The sequence below is a fragment of the Augochlora pura genome, chromosome 8, assembly GCF_028453695.1.
Source record: "Augochlora pura isolate Apur16 chromosome 8, APUR_v2.2.1, whole genome shotgun sequence".
Taxonomy (NCBI): domain Eukaryota; kingdom Metazoa; phylum Arthropoda; class Insecta; order Hymenoptera; family Halictidae; genus Augochlora; species Augochlora pura.
In genome coordinates, this window is record NC_135779.1 from 8,910,180 (window position 1) to 8,928,188 (window position 18,009).

The 18,009-nt window shown below is 48.9% G+C and overlaps 1 protein-coding gene across 1 annotated transcript; it reads left to right on the plus strand.

Moving 5' to 3' along the window:
• The first annotated feature begins 58 nt into the window (after positions 1 to 58).
• Herc2 (E3 ubiquitin-protein ligase HERC2) lies at positions 59 to 17,865 on the plus strand. The gene is made up of 12 exons (XM_078189657.1): positions 59 to 510; positions 583 to 783; positions 859 to 1,069; positions 1,182 to 1,439; positions 1,533 to 13,789; positions 13,858 to 14,181; positions 14,244 to 14,553; positions 14,623 to 15,344; positions 15,688 to 16,126; positions 16,185 to 16,408; positions 16,498 to 16,652; positions 16,727 to 17,865. The coding sequence occupies exons 1-12, from the start codon at positions 318 to 320 to the stop codon at positions 16,958 to 16,960; spliced, it is 15,528 nt and encodes a 5,175-aa protein (XP_078045783.1). The 5' UTR covers positions 59 to 317; the 3' UTR covers positions 16,961 to 17,865.
• The last annotated feature ends 144 nt before the right edge of the window (positions 17,866 to 18,009 follow it).

An 18,009-nucleotide genomic window follows, 5' to 3' on the forward strand; every position in this document is an offset into this window, starting at 1 on the left:
ACATCTAACCGAGAGTATCCAAAATTTGGTTCAACTATTTTGACTAATCAACGATAAGCGTCTGTGCGAAATTATTGGAAGGTTATATTTCATTTTAAATTGATTCGGAGTTATTTATGTAGCACAAGGCAATAAAGTTTGTAAAACCAATTTGAAAACAACATAATACATAAAATAGACCACCAGATATCAATGATAATGCATTTCACTGTGTATTAAAGTAAGACACTCTAAGTGCAGAAAATATGCATTCATATAACGATATACTGCTAATAACTTAATTTCATGAACTTGAATTGCAAACCAAAAAAATCAACATGAGTGTTCAACTGGATATCGTAGTAAGACCAGAGGTTCGTTTAGATGCCAAATGGCTCAAAACTGATCTGAAGCGTTTACTTTATCGAGATGGTTTGGCTGAACTATGGAATGAAATGATACGGGATGGTGAAATTGTAGGGTCATTTAGTGATGGTTTAATTAATACAGCAGGCATAACAGCTAGAAAGGGTATAACAACAATATTTGTTTAAAAGATTTGATTCTTGTGAGCATAGTTTCTTAGGTCTTTTGTATTTTTAGGTGAATCTGGTCATTATTATTGTAATATGAGAGTGTTGTCATGTTTGTGTTGCGATGGTATCTGCGGTCCACAACATGGCTGTAATTGTGGCCCTTGTCAAAAGTTGGATGAAGAAGAAGCAACAAGAACAAATGTTTTAGCAGAGAAAACTACACCAGCACGACGCACTATGGATTCTTGGCTCTGGGGTCCTCAACCATGTAAAGCATTATCATTGAATTGTCTTTTATTATTACATGCTATTTGACTCTTTTGATAGCCAAATCATTTTGCAGCTCTATCTGACCTAACAGAATGCATTGATTTATTAATCAAAGAACAAAGGAAATTGTGCTATGAAGTAGCAAACAGCACATTGTCCTCTACAAGACTGAAACAGCGATTGGTAGTAGCACGACGATACTTAATGGCCCTTGTTCGTCATAAACCACAGGAGACCAAAGACATTCCCATGGCATCTAAGCCTGCTGTTAAATTGCAAAAAATGTACTCACATTAATTTGTGTTTTCTAGACTTTCTATTATTATAATCCATAGTTTTATGGAATAGAACACAAATGGATGTAGCGATTGTATTTAGTATGTTTAACAATTTTAGGATGAGACCGAACGAAAAGGCAACTTTGGGTTTAGCACGAGTAGGATCTCGTGCTGCTTTAAATTTTTCGTTCGCATACCTACGTCGAGCTTGGAGATCCGGTGAGGACATAGAATTTTGTAGTGAGCTACTGTCGGAATCGTTGGAAGCTTTACAGTCGTTACCAGAAGCGACACTTTTCGACGAGACAAACGTTTCTCAAGTTTGGTTGGAGGTTGTAGAACGATCAGCGAAATTTTTAAGACAAGTCGTCACAGGGTATATAATTTTTTCCTGCTTTACTACTTACAATTAGTAGTATTCGAACGAACCGTTTGGTAATTCTAGAAGGTAATTTCATTTTATTTTCAGGGACATAACCAGTGGAAGATCATGGTGTCCTATACCGTTAACTGATCAGCACACAGCTCTGTGCCTGTTATTGGAATTGGTGACGCAAAGAGCTACTTTATCCAGTTTGTTGGATTCTGTTTGCTTGTTGCTTCACTTAAGTGGGAAACACAAGCATCAAGATAATCGTGTGATACCACCAGGAAGTACGGCACCGTTGATACCGTTGTTGAGGCGATTAAACACTATCCCAGCTTCAAAATCTAGACGTTCGGATGAGAATATGGCACCGGGTCCATGCGAGGTTCTACTGAAATACTTGAGACTACCTGATGACGACAGTACATCCGTTGACTTACGAAAAGCAGCGGTGATTATCATGTGCAATCTAAGCAGGTTGGCAGCTCCTCTGTTGCCTCCGTTAATAACTGACAGATTTCCGAAGAGTCAGAATCAAACGTTTCAAGAAGTTCTAGCCTGGGGTAGCGTGAAATTCGGGAACGGCGCTTCTCCATTTTATTGCGACGCGATCGCAGAACTTGGTATCAAGCAGCTTTGTTGCACCGAAAGAGCTTTGATGATCTTATCGATTAGCGGCAACGTTTACATGATGTACTACGGTTCCGAAACTCAGTATCCACAAAGGGTACACGGTTTCTCAGATAAGCCGGTGACAATGATTGCCTCTCACTCGGACGGCAAGCATTATTTGGCTCTGACGCAAGAGAACTCTGTGTACTCGTGGGGAAACGGAGATGGAGGACGATTGGGTCACGGAGATAGAACGTGGTACGACGAGCCGAAATTAATCGATGCGCTGGTCGACAAAAACATTACATTTGTCGCATGCGGAAGCACCTACTCAGCAGCGCTCAGTTCAAACGGTGAACTGTACACTTGGGGACGAGGCAATTATGGAAGGTTGGGTCATGGAAACACGGAGGATGTGACGGTCCCTACGTTGGTGACTGGTTTGAACGGACACATGGTCGTGCATGTGGCGTGCGGCAGCGGTGACTCGCAAACCCTGTGTGTCACTGCGTCCGGTATAGTATTCTCTTGGGGAGATGGAGATTACGGAAAGCTGGGTAGAGGAGGTTGCGACGGTTCGAAGACACCAAAGATAGTCGACAAATTACTAGATATAAATGTGACTAAGGTGTATTGTGGCGGTCAATTCTCAGCGGCTCTGACTGCATATGGGGAAGTCTATACCTGGGGAAAGGGTGAAGCTTACCGTTTGGGTCACGGAAATGAGGAACACGTGAGTTATCCGAAAGCGATCGAAGCGCTCAAAACGAAGAAGGTGAAGGACTTGTGCGTAGGTAGTTTGCATGTGCTCGCTTTGACGGAAGATCAGCTAGTATACGGTTGGGGAAGAAACGATTACGGCCAGATTGATCCTGCGCTGGAGAGTGTGGTGGCAGAGCCAACGATCTGCCCGACCTTGTCCGGAAAGAATGTGATAGGGCTAGCTTGCGGGCCGAGCCAAAGTTTTGCATGGTGCACGTCAGCCTGGTCCGTCGCGACCAGGGTACCCTTCGTTGTCGACGTGTCTGAGGACACCTTTCGTCTGCTAGATGCTCTGCTGAATAAGGCTTGTGAGGGTTTGCCGGGTACACGGCCGCCAACGCAAGATCGCGAGTGCTTGGCTGTAGCTGCGTTGAATTTGCTTCGACTACAGCTGCATACCATGATAACGCACAACATCGAGGCGAAATCCCTGGGGCTTCTACTTGGTTCTTTGAAGCAACGATGCGTAACGCTGGCCAGTGGTACTGGAATTTTAGCTACGATTCAAGAGGCAGCTCAAGCGGTCCTGCAAACCGGTTGGAGTATTCTCTTGCCGACAGCGAACGAGAGAGCGAAAACGCTGTCCAACTTTTTGTCCAAGTCAAACGAAAGCGATGAGCAGACGATAACAACAGGTGATAACAACATCATTATCATCAACAACAACAATAACAACGCTAACAATAATACCAACAACAATCCCAACAACAATAACAACACGAACAATGCCAATAATAACGCTAATATCAACAATAACAACAATTGCAACATAAATAACAACGGACAACGTTTTATGGCGGATTTGCTGGTGTCCAGTTTGATGGCGGATGGTGGCTTAGAGCTGGCACTGAAGACCGCGATCAAAGCGGAAACCAGCGAGCTGTCTGACGATAAGGAGTTTTTCTCGATGAACGGAACAACGACCGCAAGCAAATCTAGCGACGCTGTTAAGCAAGCGAAGGAGCTCAATTCGGAGAAAAACAACAACACGAGCATCTCGTTGTTGCAGCTGGTGAAACAATTGATCAAAAACGGTACATGCACTACGAGATCGAAGCTACAGCATGGTTGGTCGGACCAGTCGATTCGCGGAAACGAGGAACCATTGTCGCGACAGAGAAGCGACGCCTCGCCGAGTTTGAATCTTCTGCTTAAATTTCAACGATTGGTGGTGGCGAGGTTCTATGATTGCGTTCATCAGCCGACATCAGAGAATTCGCGAGATCAGGAGATGCTCGGGGCAGAGTCGCTTTTAAGCAAATACATATCCCTGATTTCAGTTCACGTGACCAATATTGCGTCCCTCGCTGCCGAACTAGCAAACATCAGTTTGAAGCAATTCGTCTTTGTCTGCACCATCCTAAAGGGAGACATTATCCACGTTTTGCTTCCGGAGCTAGTCACGTGTCTAATTCTGCTACAGGTTGATTATCCGATGCTGCTGCTCCAAATGAATTGGATGGATCGCATTGGACCGATGCTGGAGGCGCTCGATCGGTTCAACAAGCTGGTTCCGGGAATCGATAGGAATGAGGGGGACGAGCTGTCATGGCCAGGCATCATAGCCCCACAGCACAGTAACAAAATTTCGATCTCGGACGAGTTGTCCGTGATTCGTTGGGCTGATCTTGAAAATCATAATAGGGACGGCGGTCTTTGGGTGGTGGTCAACAACAACGTGTACGACGTTCAAGACGTAGTGCGATTCGAAGCGACCGCGGATACCTCGGAGGAAGGTATTCGTGAGAAGATTGCATTGGGATGGGATGCCAGTCATTCTGGTGTTTCGAGCGCGCCTCGTAATCAACAGCAACAACAACAACAGCCGCAACAACCACAGCAACAACAATTGCCAGTGCTTCCGCGATCCATGATGGATTCATATTTCGTCGGGCATTATTGCCATTCCGAGCCGGAAAATACCGAGATTACGATCCACGCCACGGATGTGTGTTCGTCTTTACTTGACACTCAACGTGCTCTCGGCTTTCTTTTGGGATTGCACGCGCATCGAATGCGGCAGAGCTTGCCGCTACAACCGGCTGAAGAGGAGGCCGGTGTTTGGTTGGATGCTAATTTTTTCCGGGGCGGTTTACAGATTCTTCAGCCGCCGAATCCATACGAGGAAGAGAAGGGGGAGGCTAGAAGCAATACCTCAACGGCAGCGAATTCGCCGACGGAACCCCAGCTTCCAGTTCGCACGAAAAACGAGCCTCAAAAGGAGAAAGACGACCGCGTGACGGTGTTCGTGCACGCGCTGGCCGAGACTCACCGAACTGAGCCACAGGTTCACGCGTTTCTCGCAATAGTTGACAAGTACTCGAAAACAAACAACCTGTTGGCGCACACGGAGTTCTCAGGCGATCATCCGGTCGAGGAAGTCGGTCGTTTGCTGATGGCGGTGATGGTGAAGCATCTTGGGCTAGGGTACCAGGCCATCGAGACGATTGATCAGGAAGCGGCGGGGAACGGGACCAACGGGAAACTTCCGAAACCGTTGGCCGACATGGTTCGAGCTATTCATCAGACCAAATGGAATTTTATTCGTATCAGACAACAACAGAACAGAAGCTACAAAGAGGTGTGCGCGCCGGCGCAAGAGAAGTGCAGGTTCCTACTGCACGAGGTTCGGTCTGCGACTAGCTACGAGATCAAGGGATTGCGTGACACGAAGCTGTTACATACGGTGCCGAGGTTCAAGAGGGCCGTGAGAACAGTGATAAGGGACATCGTTCGCGGGAATAGAGGATCCCCGAGCAAACCAGAGGACATCGTGAACGTTTCGATCCAGAACGGCAAGATCCGAAAGAAGTCAGAGGAAGACGTGACGCCGAAGGAAGGCAGCGTTTCCACTAAACCTTCTCCATCTTCGCCATCCAAGTTGGAGAACACTTTGGATGTGAGAAAACGAATCGGCAAGATCACCGAGAAAATCAAACAAAAGCCGTTGAACATCGACGCGACCGAACTGATGGCTAATATAATCAATTTTGTGGTCACCGAGGACGGAGCGGATGTAGAGACTTTACGTCGGGCAATGTACTGTCAGACGCAGCGAGCTAAGCTACGGGAACAAGGAATCCTGATGATGCAAGAACTTCTCGGCAAGGACAACCTAATCACGTCAGTCAAGTATTCTTTGCTAAACGGCTGGCTTGGCTTGACCCACGAGAATACACGCCTCGGTGAGGAAACCATAGCACATTGTTTGGACAATATTCAATCAATAACGCCTTACCAGAAGTCAAGAATCATTCTAGCTGAAGCAGAAGTAATATCGTGGGCGGTGAAGGCGTTACGAGCGTACGTCGTTCAAGCAGAAGTGCCGAGTAAACCAAAGATTAGCGACAAGAGCAGCTTGAACCAGGGAACATACACTTGGCTAAGGAAGCTGCCCAGAGCCAGGTTCTTGCTGACGATATTGGGTATGTTGACCAACTATCAGCACGCCAACGAGATCGGACTGTTAATCAATTCTGGCATGTTGTCCAGCGTTTTGACGTTGCTCAGGCAAATCGGACCTGCGGCGGCGACAACGACCGTGAACACAAACACGAACGCAACAGCAAACATTAACGTGAACGTCAATTCGAACGTAAACGCAAACGTTAATGCGAACGCAACCGCCACGACGTCGTCGATGGGAATAAGACCGGCGATCGAACCAGAAACGGACGAGTTCAAGTCGAAGGACACTACAACAGCAATATACGAAGACGCGCTCGAAAAGAGCAAACCGCCGAGCGTACAACTGACTGGGATAGAGCTCGCAGCACTGATGAAGGTTGGAACACGCGTGGTTCGCGGTGAGGATTGGAAATGGGGTGATCAGGATGGTCCTCCACCCGGCGAGGGTCGAGTTATTCACGATCCTGGTGTGGATGGTTGGGTTCGAGTTCAGTGGGACAACGGCACTACAAATTCATATCGCATGGGTAAAGAGGGCAAGTATGACTTGCAGCTGGCTGAACCATCGACGCCTGCGGCGACCGACAGCGACCTCGACACCCCGCTCGATACGGTGAAACCAAGCTCTAACTGTCGCGTCGGTGGAGACCTGGTACCCGACATTCACCCGACTACTTGCTTGAAATCCGCCTCCCTAGCTTTACTTCGCGTATTACTGCTCTGCTGTGGTATAGTCGCTGACAAAGTAACACCGTCTGCTATAAAAACTCTCGCTTCTGTACTACGGGGCGTAACGTCGGCTGCGCACAAAGCTGATTCGATCGTCGCGATCCAGTCTTCTCAGATCTCGCAAGAATCTCCGGAAACCTGGGCAACGTTGAGCATGCTCAGGGCCATTGCCAATTCTTCTGGGCTCTGTAAATCTTTGAGCACTAAGGCTTGGATCGATTTTCTCTTAAACGTGATCGGGGAAGAGCGAAACTCAAACTTAGAGAAACAAATAATGGCAGTACGATTGTTGAACACCGTTCTACCTTGCTGGTCCGCCGAAAATCCGAGCGCCGTACCATTTCTCGAGAGAACGTTCCGCATAATGGGCCGCATCGCTCTCTCCTGCGACCTCGGCTCCTCGTCCGAACCATATGCAAATAGATGTCGCGTGTCCCTGACGGCTTCCCACAGCTCTACGATCGTCGAGGAACTAGTCTCTCTGATCAGGTATTTGCACACGGTTTTGAATTGGAACGTGACGCTGAACGCGTTTCTCGCGTCTAAGTTGTCTTTGGCTTCGGACCTGCTGAGTGACGGACCCCTCTTTCACATACAAGTTAACGAGAACGGGGGTGAGAACAGTTTGAGCATTCAGCAAACGGTGATGGCGACTCTTGTCGTGATCGGTGGACTCGATGATAGGCCAAGGATCGGAGATTTGGTCGACGTGGACGGACAAATTGGCACCATATATAGGTTCACCAAGCATGCCAAGGTTCTCGTGAAGATGCACAACAGCGACATCCGTCACAAGCTGCCGTTCTTTTCTGTGAAACGAATCGGTGAGAAGTTTCGTTTGGATCGCATGCCGCTGCCGGATTCATTTCTGTCGACCTGGGCGAATCTATTGCTCGGTCATCGCGGATTGGACAAACGACCGAACGGGATGCCGGTGATAGCCGGCACCGTTAACCCGTCCGTTCTGCGTACTCAGCAACAGCAGCTTGCTGCCTTGAACGCTGGAAAAGCGATTCTCGATCACCAGACCAAGTTGAGGAAGGTCTTGAGGCAACCGATTAATAAAAAGAACGAGTGCAGCGCTAATGATGAAGATCTCGGTGTTTCTAGGGTTTCCGCAGTGCATGCTAGCAACAGAGCCGTCGAAAATAACAGCGAGAACAGGCGCAGGAGGCTCGTTAGGAGTCGCGGTGACGGTCGCGGTTCCTGCACCGGTATCGGTATTAGCGTTGGCACCGGGATCGGCGTCTGCGCTCGTCGTTCTCGTAACCATGCACATGCTGCACGCTTGGAATCTGTTAACAGTCCTACTAGAGATATTGCCATTGTCACCGCCGCCCTTGGCAACGACGACGACAATGAGGAGGAGAATGTTAACGACACTCTCAACAACGAGTACGACCGCATCGTCGACGAGGAGGAGAGGGACGACGACAACGATAACGAGGATGACCATAATGACGAGGACGACGAGGACAACGATGACGATGATGACGACGACAATAATAACAAGGATGAGTTGAACGCAGAACAGGAGATCCGAGAGGCCGAGAGCTGTTGGACTGGCGACGACGCGCGACACGCGCCGCCAAGCATCAACGTTAACACCGACGTCGACATTAACAACGATCCAGACCGTGATCAAGATCACGATCACGAAAATCGAATCGACAACGACCACAACGAGAACGATAATCACGCGGAAGACGGCGAGGCCTGTCGCGACCGACGGGTCACTTTGTTTCAGGAGATGCTGCTTCGTGCCACTAGACCGCAACCATTAAAACCCATCTTCAAGCGGAAAGAATTAGAAGTGGCTGCCTTGACAGTGTCTCAGTATTTAGCCTCGGAATTAAGTCATTCACCGATCCAGCGAGTCGGAGGAGGTCCGATCTCAGAACCCGACTCGCCCGCATCGGATTGTTCGTTGGTTTCGCTGACCTCCAGTCAAAAGAAGCACTGCAGAAGCAGCGGTAATGGACGAAAAAGTCCACCACCAATGAGCCCGTTGATAGCGCAGCTGACAGAGATGGGTTTCCCGAAGAAGAGCGTTGAGTTTGCAATCAAAAGTCTAAGCACCGCAGTCGGCTACATCACCGCGGAAAGTGTGGTAGCTTGGTTACTCGAGAATCCGGATGCTGCTTTGAGTGACAGCGAGACTTTGTCCAGTGTCTACGGATTGTCAGATCCCGAGGACTCGACTAGCGAGAACATCGACGACTCACCGTCGGCGACTGACGCTGTCTCTTCGACGATGCCGCCCAACTACATGAAACGGTCTGATTTCTTATCGGTCGACGAATACGCGACCTACGTACGGGACAATCTAATCCCTGGCATGTTGGTGCGGTGTTGCAAGAGCTATGAAGAGGTCGAATACGGAGACGTGGGACAGGTGACGAAAATCGACCCGGGAGGCCTGCACGATCTGAACGTGCAGGTTACGTGGCAACGAAGAGGCGGCACCTACTGGGTTCGGTTCATTCACATCGAACTGTTGGGCCATCCGCCGACGATTCCGGGTGGCCCGGTAACGCTTAAGGTCGGCGATAAGGTCCGAGTCAAGGCGTCTGTAACGGTGCCAAAGTACAAGTGGGGATCAGTGAACCATCAATCGGTCGGAGTCGTAACTTGCATCATAAATGATGGAAAAGACGTGTCCGTCGACTTCCCTCAGCAGAATTCTTGGACCGGATGCGCGATAGAGATGGAGAGGGTGCCATCCTGCCACCATTCAGTTTCTTGTAACTCCTGTCATCTCCTGCCGATCTCTGGTCCTCGGTTCAAGTGCAAGTACTGCGAGAATTACAATCTCTGCGAGAATTGTTTTTACACGAAACGGTGTCACAGGCACGGGTTCAGTCGGATCGTCGAGCCTGGGTCGGCCGCGGTTTACGCCGGTAAACCAGGGAGATACCACAGGCAAGACTTCTCAGAGTCTTCCCTGATCGACGACTGGTCCAAGTGTATTCGTACACTAACAGTGTCTTCTAGAGAGAACTGGGCCGCTCGACTCGTCGACGAGTCCGGCTGGTATTGGCAAAGTTGTGGTGTCCAGGGCCAACACTGGATTCGTTTGGAGATGTTGCCCGGCATTCTGGTGCACTCACTTAAACTCATGGTGAACCCACAGGACGGCAGTTACATGCCGTCGCTGATAGCGGTGCATGTTGGCGACTCCTTCAACCGACTAGCCGAACTGGCTACGATCAACGTATGGCACACCGACACTAGCGTCCTGCTTCTACAAGACAGCAAAGAATACTACCCGTGTATCGAGATCGCGATCAAACAGTGCCGGAACGGTGGCATCGACTGTAAGATACACGGGCTCCGAATCGTTGGCAAGAAGAAGGTCTTCGAGAACCAGCTGGCCACCTCGGTCTCGTTTCTGGCGTCCGATTGGGAGATCGTGCAGGAGCAGATGAACGCGCAGCGGCCAATAGAGGCGCCCCAGCATTCGGCAGTCTACGTCTGGGGATTAAACGACAAGGACCAGCTAGGTGGTTTGAATGGTTCCAAGATCAAGCGACCGATCTACAGTGAGGTTCTATCAAAACTGAAGCCCATGTACATCGCCGGTGGCAGCAAAACACTGTTCGTGGTTAGCCAAGAAGGAAAACTGTATGCCTGCGGCGAAGGAACGAACGGCAGACTTGGTTTCGGTGACGAAAGCAACGTCTGCGAGCCGAAACCGATACCGTTTCTCAGTCAGTACGTGATCAGAAAAGTGGCGGTGCATTCGGGCGGTAAGCACGTTCTTGCACTGACCAAAGATGGCAAGGTGTTCTCCTGGGGCGAGGGAGAGGACGGGAAACTGGGCCACGGGAACTGTTTGACTTTACCGAAACCGAGACTGATCGAGTCTTTTAAGTCGAAGAGGATCCGAGACATCGCCTGCGGTTCCGGCCACTCCGCCGCCGTGACCAGTAGAGGAGAGCTCTACACTTGGGGCTTGGGGGAGTACGGCAGATTGGGTCACGGGGATACGGCCACCCAGCTCAAACCGAGACTGGTGCAAGCGTTAATAGGTCAACGAGTAATACAGGTCGCCTGCGGTAGCAGAGACGCACAGACGATGGCGTTGACTGCCGACGGTTCGGTCTACTCTTGGGGCGATGGCGACTTCGGCAAACTTGGCCGCGGCGGCAGCGACGGTTGCTACACGCCTCTTCTAATTGATAGGCTAAATGGCCTGGGAGTTGTGCAGATCGAATGTGGCGCGCAGTTTTCCCTCGCGTTGACCAAGTACGGGGAGGTCTGGACCTGGGGTAAGGGTGACTATTTCCGGTTAGGTCACGGCAATGACCATCATGTTCGAAAGCCCACGCTGGTCGAAGGTTTGCGGGGCAAGAAGGTTATCCACGTCGCAGTTGGCGCTCTGCATTGTCTCGCGGTCACTGATACAGGACAAGTGTATGCGTGGGGCGACAATGACCATGGGCAGCAGGGGAACGGCTCGACCGCCGTCAACAAGAAACCGTCACTAGTAAATGAACTCGACGACACCCGAGTGAATCGTGTGTCCTGTGGCTCCAGTCACAGCATCGCTTGGGTTCTGACGGATCAGCCAGCTGTCAGCAATCAGGAACCGGTTACCTTTGCAACAGCTAAAGATCCACTTGGACAGACATTGCTTCGATTCAAAAGCACGGCCGGAGATGCCGGCGCAACCTGCGCTCCGTCCTGTTCGATAAACGGATTCGGCGTTACCGCTGGTACCAGCAGTAGCAGCGGCGGTGGCAGCAGCGGTGCTAATGGCGGTGGTAGCGGTAGCAGTGGTACCGTTGTCATTCCCGGCACCAGCAGCAGTACATATGATGACTCTGCGATTGCGAGCGGTTCACGCAGCGGTGCAAATGCTAACGGCACTTCAAGTACCGCCAGTCGACCCTCTCTTGCGAGTATCATCTTATCACTGGAGAGTAATGTAGCCAAACAGCAAGCGCTACAGCACGTGATAAACGCACTTCGCATAATGCAAGCTCGCATCGCCGTAGTGACAGCGTTGCAGAGTCACTCGATGTTGAAGATTACTACTGGTGCACAAGCCAATGGTAGCAGCGGGAGCGGATCCGGCGACGTAACAGGATCTTACACTCCCGCCGTCGAAGCGTCATCGGATACAATAGCAGTTGGAGCGGTCGGAACTGTTGGAGCAGTTGCAGGTAGTGTAGATGAGACCAACATCGGTACCGGAGCAGGACACGCTGTATATCAAAATGTTGGAGAGAGCTCGCAAGGAGGCGGCGAGGCACCAGCGAACGCTGCCGAAGTTGCCAGCTTGATTGCCAATCCTAGAACCAGTCCTGAGTCGGAGGACTATCCGCTAACTATGTTTCCATCGATGTCCAGCTCGGCGAGTTTGTCCTCTAGGGCCTCGAAGATGTCCAGTAGTGCGATGAGCGTGATTGCAGCGACACTAACGTCGAACGCACAGCTGGTCGGTGAAGGAAACAATTCAGTGGACTCGAACTTGGACGATTTCACGTCGACGATCGCCGAGGAAGATGCGAGAATGCTGGTCGATCTTCTGAAGCTAGCAGTGGCGAATCGAGTTTGCAAGGGCGCCAGAGAGACCATATCGTCGGTGCTGATCGCACTTGCCAAGACGAACCACTCGATTCGAACCATGATCCTGGAGATTTGCATTACCGAGTTGGAGGATACGGTGGCCAGTTCGAACAACGGAACAAACCTGCCGCAGCCGGTGGTACAAGAAAGTCCACACCCGTATATAGACGGCACCACCTTGACGGGCCATGTAAAGATTCCCGGCGCAGAAGCCTTGAGGGTCGAATTCGACCGCCGATGCTCAACCGAGCGACGCCATGATCCCTTGGCGTTTATGGATACCAACAACAGGGTGATAGCGGTGAAATCAGGCCGGGAGTACAGTGAGTGGGCCAATGGAGAGATCCGTGTGCCAGGAGACGAGCTCAGATGGAGGTTCTCGTCGGATGGCTCCGTGAATGGCTGGGGATGGCGGTTCACGGTGTATCCGGTGTTCGCTAGTCTTTCGGGTCATGAACTGATCTCGGATAGGGCGGTCCTCTCACAACCAGCCATCGGCTTGGCTGAGTCGCTGTTAGACAACGGTTTAATAGGGTTGGACAGAAACGTCGCAACTCGGCTGGCAGCTACCCTGGCCCAGTGCAGTCAACTGAGTGTGTTGTCGGCTCAGCAGCGTATGTGGGCGCTTAAAAAACTGCAGGTCGTCTATACGAGCGGTCCCAGCATCCGACCAGAAGTCGCTCTTACCACTCTGCTCGGGTCTCTGCCTCAAGCTCTGCTAAAACAGTATTTTTATGAGGATCCATTAGTCCGAGGAGGAAAACAACTGATGCACAGCGATTTCTTCAAGGTGCTGGCCGCTCTCGCTTGCGACATCGAACTGGATGGGATGCACTGTTGCTCGGAGATCCACAAATGGTCCTGGTTCCGAAGGTACTGCTTATCTGCGAGGGTTGCCAAAGCTCTGGTGAACCGTACACCGCTTCCAAGGGCATTCTGTTTGGAGGTCGTCAAGCGCATCAACGAGATGAACGCTGATGGAGAGACGACCAACAGAGATCACGAAAGCCATGAGCTATTCAAACAGGAACACGACGAGCAGTTGCTGCAATGGCTAAATCGAAGACCGGAAGACTGGACGCTATCGTGGGACGGCTCCGGAGCGATTTACGGCTGGGGACATAATCATCGAGGTCAATTGGGCGGCCTCGAGGGAGCCAAGGTGAAGTTGCCGGTCCTGTGTGAAAGTCTATCCGCTCTTCGACCAGTCCAACTTACAGGAGGAGAGCAAACCTTATTCGCAGTCACCGCTGATGGAAAAGTCTATGCGACCGGTAACGGTTACTCTTCTCCTTATTTTTCTTAGAAGTGCGATTGAGTTTACTCTGAGCTATTTTCGTAGGATACGGTGCGGGTGGTCGACTCGGAATTGGAGGCACTGACTCCGTTACGGTGCCCACTCTTTTGGAGTCCATTCAGCATGTTTTCGTGAAGAAAGTTGCGGTCAACTCTGGGGGAAAACACTGCCTCGCGCTCAGCTCCGAGGGTCACGTATACTCATGGGGAGAAGGTGACGATGGTAAATTGGGCCACGGGAATCGATTATTCTACGACAGACCGAAACTGATTGAAGAGCTTCTTGGAACCGAGATCGTAGACATTGCTTGCGGCGGCAATCATAGCGCGGCCATCACCAGTACAGGCTGGCTTTACACCTGGGGAAAAGGTAATGTTGCTACTTCTTGTTCTTCCATATTACTTGGTATTTCATGCTTTGCGTTCGTTTAGGTCGATATGGGCGTCTGGGCCACGGAGATAGCGAAGATCAGCTGACCCCTAAGTTGGTGGAAGCGTTGCAGGATTACAAGGTAATCGACATTGCCTGCGGAAGCGGAGATGCGCAAACACTTTGCGTTACTGACGATGACAACGTTTGGAGCTGGGGCGATGGGGATTACGGGAAATTAGGCAGAGGTGGTAGTGATGGATGTAAAGTTCCCATGAAGATCGAGTCTCTTGCTGGACTCGGGGTGATCAAAGTCGAATGCGGCAGCCAATTCTCTGTAGCTCTGACGAGATCGGGAGCTATTTATACTTGGTACCATGTTTCGTTCGTTACACATTCGTTGGTTCTGGGCTAATAGCTACATGGTAGAAAATTTTGCAGGGGCAAAGGAGACTATCACCGACTGGGTCACGGCACGGACGACCACGTGCGAAGACCGCGAAAAATAACAGCGCTTCAAAATAAGAAAATTATTTCTATAGCGACAGGTTCGTTGCACTGTGTTGCTTGTTCTGACAAAGGAGAGGTTTTCACATGGGGGGACAATGACGAGGGTCAGTTGGGCGATGGAACAACAGGTGCCCTTCAACGGCCGAGGTTGGTGCGCGCGCTGCAAGGCGAGAAGATTACAAGAGTTGCCTGTGGAAGCGCACACACTGTTGCTTGGAGCACCACTAAAGCCACGCAAACTAAAATGCCCGCTGTCACCCCAATGGAGTATGACTTGGTCAAAGATCTTCCGTTCTCCGTGCTACACAATCGACTGGTGCTCTTGCACCACTTTGCTGAACTACTTTGCCCGTGTCTACCAATGTTCCCGATCACCGGGGCTCTTAGTCTCAGCAAGCTGGCACCGATACTAGTTTATAGTATTAAAGAGGCGACTTTCCGCAAAGTGGTTCAGGCGACGATGGTTAGAGACCGACAACATGGACCGGTGATTGAATTGAATCGAATACAAGTAAAACGGGCCAGAAGCAAAGGCGGCTTAGCTGGACCTGACGGCATCAAGTCAGTCTTTGGGCAGATGGTGTCGAAAATGTCTTTGCTGACCCAAGACGTCCTCTTCTTCCCGCATAGGGTATGGAAGGTGAAATTCGTCGGTACGTAACTACAACGCGAAAATAAATACAGTAGAACTCCATTTATATGAGCTCGATGGGATACTATCGGGTAGGTTCATATAGTAGAAGTCTGTTGATTATCTCCACTATTTGAAATTTTTCGTTAAAAACCCCGGAGTTCACGTTTGATAAATAGAAAACGTGTCTAGTTTACATTTGCAATACCTAGGTGTTCACACAATCGGAATATCACTCGAAAGTAATTCAAATAATAGTAACTAAGCAGAAGTTCATTAATTCAGGCATTGGCCAAAATATCACTTCAATAAATGGAATTCTACTGTAATTCCAAGCCAATCGTTACAATTACTATTTTCGACAGGAGAAAGCGTGGACGATTGTGGTGGTGGATACAGCGAGAGTATCGCGGAAATGTGCGACGAGTTACAAAATGGTTCTCTGCCATTATTTATACCGACTCCAAACGGTCGAGAGGACAACGGCACCAACAGAGATTGTTTCTTGCTGAACCCGACAGCAGATTCACCTCTACACTTGAACATGTTCCGGTTTCTTGGAATCTTAATGGGTATAGCGATAAGAACTGGAAGTCCGTTGAGCTTGAATTTGGCTGAACCCGTATGGAAGCAGCTTGCGGGTAGCTCCTTGACGCCAGCCGACTTAACCGAGGTCGACAGGGACTACGTTCCTGGATTATTATGCATTCGAGACATGGACCCTGACGAAAAAGTCTTTCAAACTCTCGAGATGCCATTCTCGACGCCATCGGCCGTAGGTCACGATGTGCCCTTGTCGAACAGGTAAACGAATGTATTTAGATAGCATCGATAATATTCACAACAATTACATCCACTTCAGGTATCAAAAGATTACCCCGGCGAACAAGCACGAATATGTTCGACTGGCCTTGAACTACAGACTACACGAGTTTGATGCTCAAGTAACTGCAGTGCGCGATGGAATGTCCAAGGTAATTCCTGTACCTTTCCTCGCTTTATTCAGTGGGACGGAACTGGAAACGATGGTTTGCGGCAGTCCAGATATTCCGCTTACTCTACTGAAATCTGTTGCAACGTATAAAGGTACAAGAGTCGCCGTATGATTATTTTAACTGTAATTATTTTAATTAGCCTTTAACTATGGCTAATTCTTCCTATTAATTCTTTCTTAGGAATCGAGGCAAGCGCTCCACTGATACAGTGGTTCTGGGAAGTGATGGAGGACTTTTCTAATCAAGAGAGATCTTTGTTCCTGCGATTTGTTTGGGGGAGGACTCGCCTGCCGCGTACAATAGCCGACTTTCGCGGTAGAGATTTTGTCCTACAGGTAAAGCGCGGTTATTGTATTTTCGTTTGATTAGATTTCATTTCGTTTATCTGACGTAAATTTCTTTCCTCTAGGTGATGGATAAATACAATCCGCCCGATCACTTTCTTCCCGAAAGTTACACCTGCTTTTTTCTGTTGAAAATGCCACGCTATTCGTGCAAGCTGGTACTCTGTCAAAAATTGAAATACGCGATACATTTTTGTAAGAGTATCGACACCGACGAGTACGCCAGAGTTCAAGCTGCTACTAACTCCGACACCGAAGAAACCGACAGCCTAGCCAGTGAGGAGCACACTTCACTTTAACGAAATCGATGCTAAACCTTTTTTCGATTTCGTTGATACATTAGCAAATGTGATGTCGATACAGACTCACCGATACCGATCACGCGTCCAGCATCGGTGTTGTTCGTAAATACCATATTTCCCTTTGTCGCATTGCAATTCGCTCGTACCGAAAAAAAGGATAACTTTCTTGCCTTTATTCCGTCGTTCTTTCTTTTTTTAATTTCCGTTCCGCTAGATATAGTTGTATCGATTGCAACGAACTATTTAAAACTATACGCGATCACTCGATCTCGTAAATTGTACGATACCTATTGACGACAGTACGAAATTTCGATCAGCAAGCAACGCCGATTCATATTACATTCAAAACAAATGAGTTCTAGCGTCCGTCCCAGGTATACTTGGTTGTGCTGCCACACAAAAGTTCTCTTTTCTTCGAAACGTCGAACTTTTTTCAACCAACGTTAGATCTTCTCCTAGTTTAATTTTAATGATCGTTGACATCGTTGAAGCAACCCCGAAATATTTCGCATCGGCACATTTTTATAATTCGCGAATATACAACTATATATTATCATTATTATTTATTGTCCAGTTGATTTTCAATAAAATAAAAATCCAAGTATTGTACATATATAGTTATGGATGGGCGTGCATGTATATGAAAGGTACAGAGAGAACGAAAGAGAGAGAGAGAGAGAGAGTGAGAGAGAGAGAGAGAGAGAGAGAGAGAGAAAGAAAGAGAGCAAACGAGCGAGAGACGACGCGAACGCGTATGTAATACTGTATCATGTTAAGTATAAATAAGTAAACATACTGTAACGAAAGATCTGAGATAGCAAAATGTTCTTTCAATGACAAGATAAAACAACCGATGCTTTAGTTTACAGATAATAATAAAAACTTTTAAACGAGCAATAATGTAGTGTTTTCAATAGCGAATTGCTGAAACAAGTCACTTCTCATTTTGCACAATAAATCACTTCGGGATTATTCCGTTCTACAGCAGATAATTTCCTACTTGCATATTTTAATTGCTTGACGTACATCGATAATTCACGTACAGT